The 14168-nt window shown below is 57.3% G+C and overlaps 2 protein-coding genes across 13 annotated transcripts in view; one reads left to right on the forward strand and one right to left on the reverse strand.

The window, feature by feature from the left end:
• The window catches only part of GRIN1 (glutamate ionotropic receptor NMDA type subunit 1), a 75191-nt gene extending 72650 nt beyond the window's left edge, over positions 1-2541 (forward strand). For 11 of the 12 annotated variants that reach the window (XR_005589917.1, XR_005589912.1, XR_005589914.1 and 8 more), the window contains one exon: positions 1679-2541. Coding sequence is in view for 5 of the 12 variants with exons in the window: in XM_039506554.1 (XP_039362488.1) it covers positions 1679-1747 (69 nt within the window). In the remaining 7 variants the exon portion in view is untranslated. The remainder of the gene's footprint in view (positions 1-1678) is intronic. The other variant, XM_039506561.1, reaches the window with a different exon arrangement.
• Positions 2542-8813: 6272 nt separating this feature from the next.
• Positions 8814-12413, reverse strand: LRRC26 (leucine rich repeat containing 26). The gene is made up of 3 exons (XM_039506995.1): positions 12397-12413; positions 11548-12074; positions 8814-9046 (listed from the first exon to the last, which is right to left on the reverse strand). The coding sequence occupies exons 1-3, from the start codon at positions 12411-12413 to the stop codon at positions 8814-8816; spliced, it is 777 nt and encodes a 258-aa protein (XP_039362929.1).
• Positions 12414-14168: the final 1755 nt, after the last annotated feature.

Genomic DNA, 14168 nt, shown 5'->3' on the forward strand with positions numbered 1-14168 from the left:
GGATTGTGGCTTTAAGTGTAAAACTCACTTGAGCTGTAACTATGGAGCGTCCCTTACAGACACTGCTTGTGATGCCTGTAACACCCAGTGACGGAGCACAAAGTCTCCTAAGACACCAGCAGGCTTTCCACAAAGACAGACCGAGCCACACATAATCCACGCAGATTCAGCTCACACTGCGTCTGCTCTAGTCCATAGATGGCATTTGAGAGGCCATAACGCCTATAGACAAACCTGAGATGCACATAATCCCCCTAGAAACAGTACAAAATGGCAAAATAACAGTAGATACAGAATGAGATGGACACACTCATGAAAAACATGGCACAAGGCACAAATAAATGCCAGACACTCTCCAAAGATCCCACTGAGAGCCATGCAATCCACTGAAAACCACTTTGGTGGGCAACCAATCGTTACAGAGCCCACCTGAGGTCCCAGACTGCCCTGGACAACACCTGAGAGGCCGTATTCCTCACACAGAGCATGGGATGCAGCTGACCCTGCGGGCCAGAGGGATGATCAGAGCATTATCAATTTCTGTCCTGACTGTTCAGTATGTAAACCCTGCACTGGGTTTCTGTGCTCTGGAAGCAGGGCTCCAGCAGGGCCAGAAGGAAGTGGTTAGCAGGGGCAGGGCTGGGGAGGGAGAGGATTGTCTCTGAGAATTGATTTGTCTATAACTAGAGATTAAGACTCAAATGGAGGAAAGTTGGAAGTTCCTCTTTAGGGGCCTGATTCATCGCCCTTTGGAATCTCCTTCCTTTGGCTTCAGTGGGCACTGCCTTAGCTGTGCAGGAGGGTATTATTCTACCAACGTGACAAGGAGATGGGACTGACGGGCCATGTCTGGGATCTGTAAACCCCTCCTGTTCCTTCTGGGTGATGTTGTACCCTCTCCCTGAGCTCATGGTGGTGGGTTTGGAGGGCACAGTGCTTGGGGTTATGGTGCTCAGGCAGGGAGCCTATCAGCAGAAAGGAAGTCTGTTTAGTTTTAAAAGCCTTTTCTTAGGGAGGGAGTAGTTTTGGTTACTAGCGGTTCAAACCAATTTCTGCCTCCTGTGAGGGGTGGGGGAGGTGTTTCCAAATGAGCTTTTGCCAAACTCAATCTGTAGGAAAAGCAGGAACCAAATTCCAGGCCACATCTTTACTGCATGTCGTACGTTGGCATTTTCACATTAACAACAATTTATCACAACTAAACCATGGGGCACATTTCTTTACCCACTTGAGGGGAATGTCAAAAGCAAACACTGGGACAGGGAAGCCACGTGCCCTGACCTAAAAGTGAAATGAAGCAGCCCAATGATAACTGGCCCAATGGGCTGGCTCAGATTGATTCACGGGGTTTCTTGATCTCAGTTCCTCACAGGAGCTGAGACTGAATTGTTCACCGAGCGCTATAGAAGCTGCCATATTCTGTAGAAACTGTACTGTCTCCAGTGAACTCTCCGCCAAGCCAAGCTGTAGGGGTGCTTGGGAACTGTCTGCAGCAACCTATGGAAAAGCTTTGATTGCATTTGTAATTGACACTAAGACTGCAACAGTTTTCCTGCCGTTGCATCATCCCTGAGTGCTACCCTGTAGGGACACACATTTGAATGAGCTGCGCCAGGCGGGCAAGTGCCAGGGCTGCCTAACATCTCGCTCTCCTTGTCTGTGTATTTGTCTTTTGCAGCAGTATCATCCCACTGACATCACCGGGCAGCTCAACCTCTCCGACCCCTCAGTCAGCACTGTGGTGTGACGTCCTCCAGCAGGAGCCATCAGTCCCTAGTTTAAGACGGCCCAGCCCAGGACTTCCTTTCAAAGGGACACTGATGGGTCCTGACTGGTGAGTCAAGAGGGATGCATCCTCCATCCATACGCAGTGACTGCATTGTCTCTCTCCTGCCCTTCCTGGTCCCACTGACACGTAACGCCCCAGATTGCACTACAGAACTAGGGACCATTCTGGAGCTGCACTGTACAGAGATGATCACTTCCACGTCATGCTATGTTTTACTCAGTATTTCCACTGGCTGCAGATGAGTTGGAATTAAGGCAAGAGGAGACGGCTCTGAACGGCCCACGGCACCTGGCCGTCTCATGGAGCAGCGGCAGGAAAGGCAGGGAAGGAGTGGATGTTGCATCCTTTGCAGGGGGTGGAGGACAATTTGCTGAGACCTTGTTTGTTCCTAAGCATGTGTATGGACTATCATAGCCTCTGCCACATACTTCACATGCCACAGGAGGACTGTGACGTGGTCTGGTAGCACTGGAGCTGCTGGTTCCTGTCCATAGCTCAGCACGCAAGGCACATGTCTGCCTCTGTTCTGGTGTCGTCGTTTCAGGGAGCGGGTGCAGCCACACAGTCCATTGATGAAACATGTTCCCTCTGGCTACAGTTGGGAAGAGCCTTTTCTCCAGCTCTCTCCATTTCCAGATGATGATAAAGTCCACAGCTCCCTATTCACCCACCCCTCCTGTCTGCACCAAGCCAGCCCCTGCCCTGCGCCCACATTAGCCATCTGTTTCTACATGGCCATTTGCTATATGAGTAACCACCTCCCTCCCTCCCTCAGCTCCCCACTGCTGGCACCACTCCACCCTGCTGTGGCAGAGGTGGCTCGGAGAACCATTGCTGACTGCTTGGTGAGGTCCTGTCAGTGTGTTTTGAGCTCCCCCTTGAGGCCGTCTGCACACAAGACATTTGTACGGGCCAGGCCACACTGAGCACCGCTGCAGATGGATGCTCAGCCCAGCAATGCCATGTTTAGTAACAAGGCAAAGCAGCCTTGGTACCAGGCACTGGCGCGCACTGAGATCACTGCTGTGGAGAGTTTGGTCCATCCCTTGTCTTTGCCATCCACCTCGCTGCCCCAGCATCTCCACAGCTCACGCTGCAGCAATCTCCATAGCTCACGTTTCATAGCAAACGGCCAAAGGCTTTCTGCCCTGTCCCCTCACAGGGGCTAGACTGACGTTCCTGCTGAATGCCCTCAAGTGCTTCTAGTGTCACAGCGTGGCCTCCCAGCACCACTAACGAGGGCTGTTGTGAGCAGTGTGCCCTGGGCATGAATACGGTGCTACACACACACTGGCAGGATCCTTACCCACCGGACCTGCACTCACCATTGAACCGGAAAAGTGAGCTCACTAGCGCCACCACCAGGCCTCCTCTGAACACGCCACAAGAGCTCGCAGTCAGCCTGGCACCACTGGCATCTCTACAGTCAGCGCCTAGGCACAGCCCACCCATCATGGTGACCGAGTCACCACCACACATTCAACGGACGAGCCGCAGAAGAGGGGGCGCTCGGAGGGACACTTGCCCATTCCCAAGGTTCTTGTCCATGCTCTGCCCGATTCATCCCGCCTCGTACGTCTCCAGATGCCGACGTCTCCTGTCAGGCAGCGGGGAATGAACGTGGCCAGCAGTGCCGGCCTGGAACCCCACTGCACTGTCTAGTCAATTCTCTAGCAACTGCACAGCAGGCAGGCGCTCCCCCGTGTACAGTGTGTCGTGTGCGTGCAAAGCTGTTGGTCTATTTAACTCTTGCATGTGGAATGTAGATACATTTTTTAAAAGCAAACCTGTCTGCAGTGTGACACTCCACCGCAGCCCCACCTGGGTGCGCTGGCCGCTCTATGCCATGGCATGGCGTAGCAGCAGCTACCTTCCCCTCCAGTACTTTAACCCCCAGGGCTGCTGGCCACTGCAGAAGGAATTGGACTGTACAGTATTTCCAGACTCAGTGGGCCAGATTCTCAGCTGGCATGAATCAGCGAACCTCCGTTGACTGCAGTGGCACTATTGATTCCAGTCAGGCGAGGCCAGTTTACTCCAGCTGAGAATTTGGCCCACGCTATGTATACTTTGGTGTCATGTAACTTAAAACACCCTTTTGCCAGAGCCGGGTGAAGTCCAAACTGGACCATAAAGAGGTTTATTCCACTGCCTCGGGCCTCCCTTCATTTCGTAGCCATTTTCAATTGAGACCCACCCAGCAAACCCAGCGGCTGCCACCAACTCTGAGCCTCACCTGGCGTTACTGTCAAATAGTTTACAGATAACAAAACAAAAGGCAAGGGATGGAGCAGAGCAACACGTGGCAGAGCCAGCAATGGGCACCAGCTCCGGGAGGGACCTGGCGAGAGTGTGATCATGGGCCCACATGCCAGGGGATCCCAAGCCAGACTGCTCCCGGAGCTGATCTGTGCCTGGGCCATCGCTCCAGACAGCGTGCGAAGACGTGCTCAGTAGTCACACAATAGACAAGCTGCTGGAGCGCGCGGCCTGAAAACTGGCTGAGCTAGACACATTCTACAGCTGCAGCCCAAGCCTGTTCCCTTCCAGGCTTCTGGGAGCCCTGCTAGTCAGCTGCAGCTGCAGCCAGTTCTTAGCTGACTGACAGCCAAGTGACTAGCATGCTAAGAACCAGGTCATGCTGCCTTTTTGCTCATTAGCATAAGAGGCAACCTGTTACATGCCTGAAAAGGAGCATGATTGCTAGATAGACAAGCAGCTCTTCGAGCGCCAGGGCTGCTGCTCGCAGCTCAGGGGAGCTCTCTTGAACAGGACGACCTTAACCAGCAGTCACAAAAAGATCCTCCGCCCCCCATCACCGCACGCAGGTGCCCCGCAGGCTGGGGGCTGGGTCCCTAGGTGTAGGTACTGGGGGTGAATCTCACCATGGCAGCAGGTTTGCAGAGTCCTAGGGCGTCTGACAGATTTTCAGCCCAGCGGGGCAGATCCTCAGCTGGTGTAAATCGATGTCATGCCCTGGCTCCAGGACTCCCCTGATGTCAGTGGTGCTGTGCTAATTGCCACCAGCTGAAGCTCCGCCCCTGGGGGTCAGTTCTGCTTTGGCTGCGGTGGCTCTGCACAGCTGGCACCGAGGGCAGAACCTGGCCCCTGCTCTTCCAGTGGAGGAGTTCGAGAACTCTGCTCTCGGCGCCATGGAGTCATTGCTGGGGGCTGTATGCTGAGCCCTGCGCTGTTCCGGTGAACGGCACTTACTGCATGACTGAAGTCACAATTGCACTGGGTTATATACAGAGGTGTCACTTTTTATTTACTATTAGAAGTGCAATTTACACACCCTTTGCTGTAGTGTCTGGGTGCTCTTTGCTGATACCGTTATATACCGGCTACAGCCACACACGGATACTGCCCTCCGCCTTTCAGCACCTGCCTTCTAAAATCGGGTTGCAGAGGAGTCCATAGGAAGAGGAGTCTTTTATGTTCTGGTGGCCAGAAGCCTCCGCCTGATCTCCAGTGGAAGCTGGTTCTGACCCTTACTAAGGAAGCTCAGTACCTGATCCGTTCCAGGAATGCCTGGGACTTCCTCAAGGTCAGCACCCTGAGGTAGCCAGACCCTGACCCATCCAGGGCTTTGTGGAGGAGAAGCAAGCCGTGGAATTGGAGTCTGGATTGGGTAGGTAAGGGGAGTAGCATACAGAGCACTTTTCATGGGTTCTGCTCAGTCTGCTCCAGTAGTATGCAGGCTGCAGCCAGAGCTTCCAGGTCGTGCTTGGTCAGTGCCAGGGACAGCATATTACAATGGTTAGGCTTGGAAGCAACAAAGCAATGGAAGGGGGTGGCGAGGTCTTCCTGGGAGTGCAAGGGCACTGCTGGGCAGATGCAGACTGTTACCAGCAGAACCCCAAGGTCATGCACCTTTTAGGAAGCAGGGGTGATGCCCTCAGCCCGAGATGTCATTACTGTTTTGGCTAACCCATCAAAATGCCTCCCTCTGCCAGTCAGTAGCCCCTCTCTTGTGCTCATGCAGCTCCGGAGCTGGATTAGGAGGCATCACAAGCTGTCTGACAGAGACAAGGAGATTATTCTGGCGCATGCGAGGACTAGGCTACAATGCATTAGGGATTCCCAGGTTAAGATGGGTGGGTACAGGTTCTTAGATTCCCAGGCCGGCAGGGACCATTGTGATCATCTAGTCTGACCTCCTCTGGGCCAGAGAACTGCCCCAGAATAGGTCCTATTGACTGACAGCATAGTTTTAGAAAAACACCCAACCTTGATTTTAAAATCAAGTTATGGAGAATCCACCATGACCCTTGGTAAATTGTTCCAATGGACCATTACCCCTCCCCTGATTTCCATTCGGAATCTGTCCAGCTGCACCTTCTACCCACTGGCTCAGCTTAGCCCTTTCTTTGCTAGTTTGAAGCACCCATCATTAAATCTTTGTTCCCCATGTAGATACTCACAGCCTGGGACTCCTTAGCCTTCTCTTTGTTAAGCAGACTAGAATTATCTCTTTGAGTCCAGCACTATGAGGCAGGTTTTCTACTCCATTAATCATTCTCATGGCTCTTCTCTGACCCCTCTCCAATTTATCACTGTCCTTGAATCGTGAGCACCAGAACGGGACCCAGGAGTCCAGCAGCAGTTGCACCGGTGCCAAATACAGGGGTAAAACAACCTCTCGACTCCTCCTGTTACTGAGATGGAAGAAATAATAACAAAGCAGTAAGGCAGCGTGAGGCTGAGACAATATTTCCCCTTAAAATGATGCCCAGATAATGTCATAAGTAGAAAGGAGCAAAGGGCTCACCCCCTCCCTCGACCCTGCCCCCTGGCTGGAGAGGAAGCCACAGTGTGTCAGGATGGATTTAAGCACAGATCCCTGCATCCTTAGAATCAGACCCCTGTACTGAAAAGTGACCCCCACCCCCATTTGTTAGGAGTGACTGGCCCCCAGTGCCGGACCCAGAGGCGCCCAGAGGAGGAGGGCTGGGTGTGTCTCAGCCCCATAGATTATGTAACTGATGGGATGGGTGATCAGAGGGAAGGAGTGGCAGCTGAAAACTGCCCAACGCACCAGGAGGCTGCCAGGCAGGGCTCACACACATTCCTGCTCCACCTGTCTCTATGCAGAGAGGGGCCAAAGTGACGACTTCCTGTGGGCACATGGGGAGGCTGAGTCCAGGCTGTGCTTAGTGGGTGCAGCAGTGCTGGGTCCCCAGCCTGTACCTGGGACTGGGCAACCCAACCCCACAGGAGCAGTGAGCGAGGCCAGGCCAGCAGGGAAGGAGGCCGGGGGAGATGGAGGTTCAAGGGCCATAAGGGGATGGTGGGTGAGGGGGAACACTGGGTGGGGAGCACATGTGGAGGGTTTGCTGTCAGATAACACAGTACTACACCTTAGCACCTAAGATCCCTGCGTGTGTTCCCAGCACTGCACACATGGTGCTGCGGGAAGGGGAGAACAGGCTGCCCTGGAACGCCCAGTGTTTTACTGGGACTAGCCCGTGGGGTGCACACGGGGGGTGTGTGTGTGTAATGGAAACACATTTTCCACGTGTGTTGGATTCCATTGTGCTACTGAGTGGCTCTCAGGCCTGACAACCTGACTATTGTCATTCCCCACTGGTAGGGTGGGTAACCCGGACTTGGGGGTTAGCTTTGGCTCTGGGAGCATTGGCCGTGCAGGACGAGCTGGAGCCAGGACTAATCGATTTGGTGATGCTCCCTTTGGAGCCAGAATGCAGTTCCCAGAATCCAGTGCAGCTCTCTTGACGGCCAATCTCTGCCGGTAGGTCACAGCGAGCGCTCATTGCCCAGGTCTGCAATCTGAGCTCTCAACACAGAGGGCACAAGGAATAGTTCTGTTCCCGATTGTTGAGCCAGGTCCCAGTTCAGGTTTCCAGAGCACACACTCACGGTCACAAGTTCAAAAATTCACTTGCCACAAATATTCTCTAAAATGTACCATTCCTGTGAGCTCTCCTGTCCGGGGACATGTTTGCTGGAACATCAGTGGGACATGAATGCAAACAGGAAGTGAGCACGGCCAGAGCCAGCTAGTGTTGACATTCATGTAAGTAGGTCCAGAGCATTGTTCAGTGTTTGCCCAGCTCCAGCTCTCTACTCATGACTCTCTCGTCCTGAACATCCGCCTCCGTTCCCTGGGTGGAAAGGTGCGTGCCTCTGGTTTGATTTGCCCATGCTCTGCTCTAAACACAGTTGGAACCAGAGCAAATGGCTCCTATTTCTCCAGGATAGTAGCAGCATTCACACCCTGACCGTTCCTCTGAGCACACTGTGGCTGCTACCCAACCACCAGTGCAGTAAAGACTGAGAACACCGCAAACCTAAAGGCAATTCTCAGCTCACCCTACTGCAGCAGGCACCAGGTTTCCTATCATGCCATCCCAATCGTGTTAGCCCTGTGAATGGGTGCAGGGACTGCACTCAGCCCCCGGCTGTCACGTTCATACTGGGGGACTGGGCTGGGCAGGCCAGACGGTTACACCCTTCGGCTAACACTGGAGTCCTGGTAATGGAGGGTCGCCCCTCTAGGTGCCTTTGAGGCAAATTAGGAAGCAGAGAAGGGCCTTTCACCTCTCAGGTGCTGGCATGAACCAGGCCAGGTGAAAGCAGTTCCCATCTGCTGCTGGTCAGGGGCAGGTGTGGAAGATGATGGGTGGGGGGTCTCAGCCCAGTCCTATTGGCTCTCACTCCATATCAGAACAATTGGCACCTCACTGGCAGGCTCTTGGAAAGAGCTGGAGGGCTCGGGGGTGGAGCCAGCACTCGCCAGCCAGTGCAGATGGATGTTCAGGGAAGTCTTGCTGAAACGTTGGGCATTTCCCCCTTGGTTCCTTGCTGCAGTTCCAAGGAACATGAGTGGTGCTCATAGTCCCCTGGGGGAGAAGGAAAGGCCCCACAGCAGGGGAAGGTAACACAATTCTCTTCCAGTGCCCACGACAATGCTTGCCAGCCCTGGGACACAGACAGTACCTCGTCCCCTTGCTGGGCCACCCAGAGCTACTGCAGCCATGGCACTCCCATGTGGGTGGGCTCCTCACCAATAGCAAAGTTCGTTCAGGAGGTGGTTATAGGCCACGGCCAGAGAGCCAAGGAGGAGGCAGATGAGGATGCTGGCCAGGAAGGAGGCCGGGCCGATGAGCAGGAAGAAGGCGTAGTCCTGGGGGTGCAGCAAGCTCTCCTGGCAGTGGCTGAAGGACTCGTTGCCAATGGCCAGGAGGGGATACTGGTTGAGGTGCTCTGGGAATCTGCACAGGATCAAATTCTCCTCTGCCAGAGAAAGACAGACACAAAGGTCAGGCCGGGCCATGGTTCCCAACCTGGCAGCAGCACATGGGAGCTGGCTTGGGCTCCTGCCTGGGCCGGAGGAGGGCAGCGAAAGGAAGGGCAGCGCCAGGGAGGGAGGCTGGGCAGGGCAGTGCTGGGCAGGGTGGGCCAGCAGCCGCGGGGAAGACCTGCAGGCCGGCTGGGTGTGCTGGTGCTGGGCGAGGTCACGCAGGACAATCCAGCATTGGGAGGATGGGGCAGGCTGTGGGCCATGACGGCAGCCCTGCGGTGGGGCAGGATGGTAGCGCTCAGGAGGAGCATGGCCTGCTAAGTGGCCAGGAGCAATCCCCCCCCCCCCCTCGGTCTTCTCATAGTGCCACAGGTGCCAGGTGAAATGTGCTGCGCAGAGCTGGGGTTAATTCTGTCAGCCCAACGGAGTGTCATGGAAACATCCCGCCCAGCCAGGGCGCAGGCCCAGGGCTCCTGCCTCAACACGACGGCACCGGGAGCGAGTCGGTGCCCATGGTGATACACACGAGGAAGTAAGTCGGGGGGCTGATGGGAGGAGGCTGAATTGGCTCAAAGGCTGAGGAACTGGAGCGGGGTCTGGGGCAGCCGCTCTCTCAGGGCTGGGGGTACGATGCCCACGGAGCTGTGGGGGCGGGGCCTGGGGCAGCCCCTCTCCCAGGGCTGAGGTTATGATGCCCACAGAGGGCGGTGCCACCCCTCAGCTGGGAGGGGGCTGTAGGGACAGATGTGCTCCTCCTGCTCCTGCACTGCAGCGGGAAGGGTGTCGCCATCAGCCGGGGGGGGGGGTTCTCCGCCTGCAGGAGGCACTGCCGCCCGCCCACCAGATAGTGCCGCTCTCAGCCGAGGAGCCGGCAGGAACCACACGGCACTATCTGGTGCCCACCATGGGGCCCTGGAGCAACTCCATAAACAGCCTCCCGTCCTCCCAGCCCCACCTGCACTGGCCTCTCCTCTTCTTAGTGGACCGGGGACAGAGAGGCGCCAACCTGAAACTCCCTGTAAGGGTTCAAATCACAGAGGCCTGGCACTGACTGGCACCGACTGGCGCTCGTTACCCCAGCCAGGCCCAGTCAGAGAGATAACGCGGGGGCACCCTGCTGCCTGGATGGAGAACCCCAGCTAAGTGCTGCATCTGGCCCCTGCCACCCTGAGCACACGGGCTGTGCAGGGCAAGGGGAGCTGCTGTAGGCTGGGAGATGTCCAGAGCAGAGCGCAGGGCCCAGGGGAGGAAGGGCTGGAGCACAGGGCAGCTCTGGTGGTGCCCCACAGCTGGAGCCTCCCTGGCACTGACACTGCTCCCAGCGAGGGGCTGGCCCCTCACCATTCCCAAACTCTCTATCCTGAGCTGGGGACCCTGGGACGCCCCTCGGCGCCCATGGCAGGAGGGCCTATCCAAAACCAGGCGCCAGAGGGCTCTGCCCGTGCGGAGCTCCCTTCCCTCAGCCCCACGGTCATAGAATCATAGACGATCAGAGTTGGAAGGGACCTCAGGAGGTATCTAGTCCAACCCCCTGCTCAAAGCAGGACAAGTCCCTAGGCAGTAGACTGTCCTTGATTCCCCTTTACCCAGGCTCTGCGGCACATGGGCTGACTCCTTGCGGCCTCGCCCAGGCTTCGCCAGCGACATCAGTGAGCAGGCTGGGGCCACAGTGGGGGTCAGGCCCTGGCCCTCACTCCCTGCTCACTGTGTCCTGCCGGCCCAGCCCTGCTCCCGGTGAGTTGTCGCTGCCCCTGCAGAGCAGGGGATTGCAGGGGATGCCCAATACCAGGCCCCGGAGGCTTCGTTCAGAGCAGGGCTGTCACCCGAGGGATTCGTGTGTGACCAGCCGTGTGGTGGAACCATGCAGCCACATCCCCTGCTGCAACCCAAACCCGCCTGCTTCAAGGGGAGGGGACTCCTAGGGAAGCCTCATGTCCACGGACCCTGCCTCTGGCCAAGAGGATGGAATAAATCTGCTGCCGGCAGTGCATGAGATTCACTCGAGACTCCCTTCTCCCAGCCTGGCCAGCCCTGGGAGCGAGGGAGTTGAGTGGGGCTGGCTGGAAATTGAGAACTCTGCAGCAGAAGGGAAATGAGACCTTGTACAACCGGAGACCCTGAAATAGGCCAGTGGCTGGGCTCTGCCTGACTCGGGGCAAGGACGTCAGCCTGGCTCCCCCACCAGGCTACAAGTTCATAGCACGTGTTCGCTCTGGCCCAATGACCATTGAATTATTTCTACAAAGTGGAACAACTTCAAACAGGAGAGATTGAGAGAGACCAACTGTATGGCCCAGTGGCCAGGGCCCTCCCCCAAGATACAGGAGTGGTGGGTCTGGGCCCGGCCTCTGAGAACGTTGTGTCAGAATCAAGAGGGTTCAGTGAAAAGGAAGCTGGATTGTCCAATGAAGAAAACGTGTCACTGAAAAATTCCTGCCCGGCCCTAGGCCCGCGCTCTGCCCTCCATGCTGTTGTGCCACCCCTCCAGTCTTACCTTGGATTTTGTCCCTGTTGCCCATGATCCAGAGGAAGAGGGGCTGGATTTCACAGGTGCATGCCCACGGGTTGCCCTGCAGCGTGAGGGAGCGCAAGGCAGGCAGGTTCAGAAGGACGCTGGCATGCAGGGACCTCAGGGCATTGCTGTGCAGAAAGAGCTCCTGCAAGCAGGGCAGTGCTTTCAGCACCTCCGGGGGCAGCTGGCCGAGCTTGTTGGCCCCCACGTTGAGAGTCACTAAGCCTGGGAGAGGCAGGAAGGTCTCGGCCGTGAGCACGGTGAGGTAGTTGTTGCTCAGGTCCAGCTCCCGCAGCGCCCCGAGCCCTGCCAAGGCCTGGCTGTGGACGCTCACCAGGACATTGCTGCGCAGGCTGAGGTTCTGCAGCGCGTGCAGCGAGTGGAAGGCGCGAGCCCTGAGGACGGCAATGTGGTTGTAGCCCAGCCACGCGGCACTGGCGTTGGTGGGCAGGTTTTCAGGCACAACGCGCAAGGCTCGGTAACTGCAGTCCACTTCCCCAGAGGAGCATCTGCAGACGGCAGGGCAGCCGGGGGAGGGGAGCGGGCACAGGAGGAGATAGGCCAGGAGAGTGGCGGGGCCCCTCCAGCCAGCCATGCTTAGCTGCCAAGAGCACCACTCAGCTCCCGTTCCCGCAAGTCCTCCTGGCGCCTGCCGTGCCTGACACACCCAGCCTTCCTGGTCCGGCTCAGCAGCCCTCCCAGGTTGGCTCTGTGGGGCGGGGGCAGCCGGCAGGGCGGGAGCCAGGCCGGGGGCACGCGGTGCCTTGCACAGGTCTCGGACCCCCTGCAGCTCTTCGGGCACTTTCCTCCCCCTGCAGAGCGCAGCCTCACCTGCGCTCTGCAAACATGAACCCGGCTGCTCAAAGGCCAGCGGCTCTCCCGGCTGTGGTTTCTTCAGGGCGGAGCTGCACTTTCTTAGCAAACATTTTCACAGAGCAGACGCTGCTGCCAAGATGCCCCCTCCCCCACCCCACAGGAGCCTGCTCCAGGCCAGGTAGTGCAGCAGTGCCACACACAATAACCTTAAGGCCACACCCTTGGGGGACTGGCCAGATCCCCTGCACCCAGCCCATGCTCAGGCCTCTCACAGGGCTCGGGCTGCACTGCCCACCCCAGCTCTCGCTGCTCTCCTGGGCCACTGGGCCCGGCCCCTCCACCCACTCCTGGACCCTTGCCCCTTGGCAGCTCTGATCCAGGAGCCTGGAGCTGGGGCACTGGGTCCCTCACCTCCTGGGTGAGTGCTCTAACCAGCAGGCTGCACAGTCACCACCACCCCCCGCCCAGCTTGTGCCCTCGCTGGTGCTCTCACTCTCTCAGTCGCTTGGGCCAGAAAGAGAGGCTGCGAGCCTGAGAATGGCTCTGTAGCCTAGTGGGCAGAGCATGCACCCAGCTCACGGGAGAGCCAGGAGCCAGTCCCCCTGCTCCATGACTGGTTCATTAATTGGCCACATGCCACAGCTCCACCAGGAGAGACTGAGGGAGCCCCACACTGCACTAGGCCAGAGCCCAGTGGCTCGTGCACTCCCCAGAGAGGGGCCAGGCCCCTGATCAATTCCCCCTCTCCCCATTAGGTCTCCCACACCCCAAGGGAGTACCCTGCCCCCAGGGCTCAAAGCTGTAAGGCCAGTCCCCCTGCCTGTCAGATGGGGCCCCCAGCCGAGCGCTCCTGGGCCCTGGTTTGGGACTCGCTCCAGTGGGAGATAGGCACCAGCTGCTCCCTGTTTGCAGAGGAGACACATCGGTGCAAGGGCGTGAGACCTTCACAGACACAGGTGCCGAGGGGGGTTAGGCGCCTGCAGAGTTTCAGCGGGAGTTTTGTGCATCGCAGTGGTGCCAAACCCAGACTTAGGTGCCTAACTCCTTTTATGCACTCAGGCCCTTCTGCCTTCCTCTCCTTCTGGGAGCCCCCCAGCCCCCAGCAGGGCCACTGCTCAGTTTCAGGCCAGGGCTCTCAGCCCCGCCTGGAGAGATCCGGGACGGGAGGGGAGGAGCTTGGTGCTCTGCAGTGTCCCTGTGCCAGCCAAGGGCTGGGGCTGCATCCTGAAACTGGCACTTCCTTGGTCTGAAATTCTTTTGAATCTGGCAGAAAAGTTTGATTAGCTCCTTGGTGCAGCATCTCCTGCCCCTCACCTCAAGCGCTGAGGTGCCCCCTGTGACGAAGTGGGGCTGTTTTTAATGTTTCCTCTGAATACTGTGTTGGTGCCTCAGTTTCTGGCCGACCTCTGTCACCTGGCAACTAATGGCCCGGCCCTTCCCCCCTGCAAGGGGCTGCTAAAGGTGTGGGAGAACAAAGAGATCAGGTGACCTCCTGGCCCGAGAAAGAGAAAAAGGCCAGAGAAGGAGGGGGGGTTTCAGTTTTGGAAGCTGGCTGGAAAGGGAGAGGGACATCCCGACGGGGCTTGGGCTTCCCAACGGGGCTGTGGCCTCCCCGGAGCCCCCAGATGGACCTAACTGAGGGGGTCCTGCTGTCTGTGCCTGCAAGACCTGTCTTGGACTGTGTTCCTGTCATCCAAATAAACCTTCTGCTTTACTGGCTGGCTGAGAGTCACGTCTGACTGCGCAGTGTGGGGGCAGGACCCGGTGGCTTCCCCAGGACCCCGCCT

Source organism: Mauremys reevesii, linkage group 19 (genome assembly GCF_016161935.1).
Source record: "Mauremys reevesii isolate NIE-2019 linkage group 19, ASM1616193v1, whole genome shotgun sequence".
Classification (NCBI taxonomy): Eukaryota; Metazoa; Chordata; order Testudines; family Geoemydidae; genus Mauremys; species Mauremys reevesii.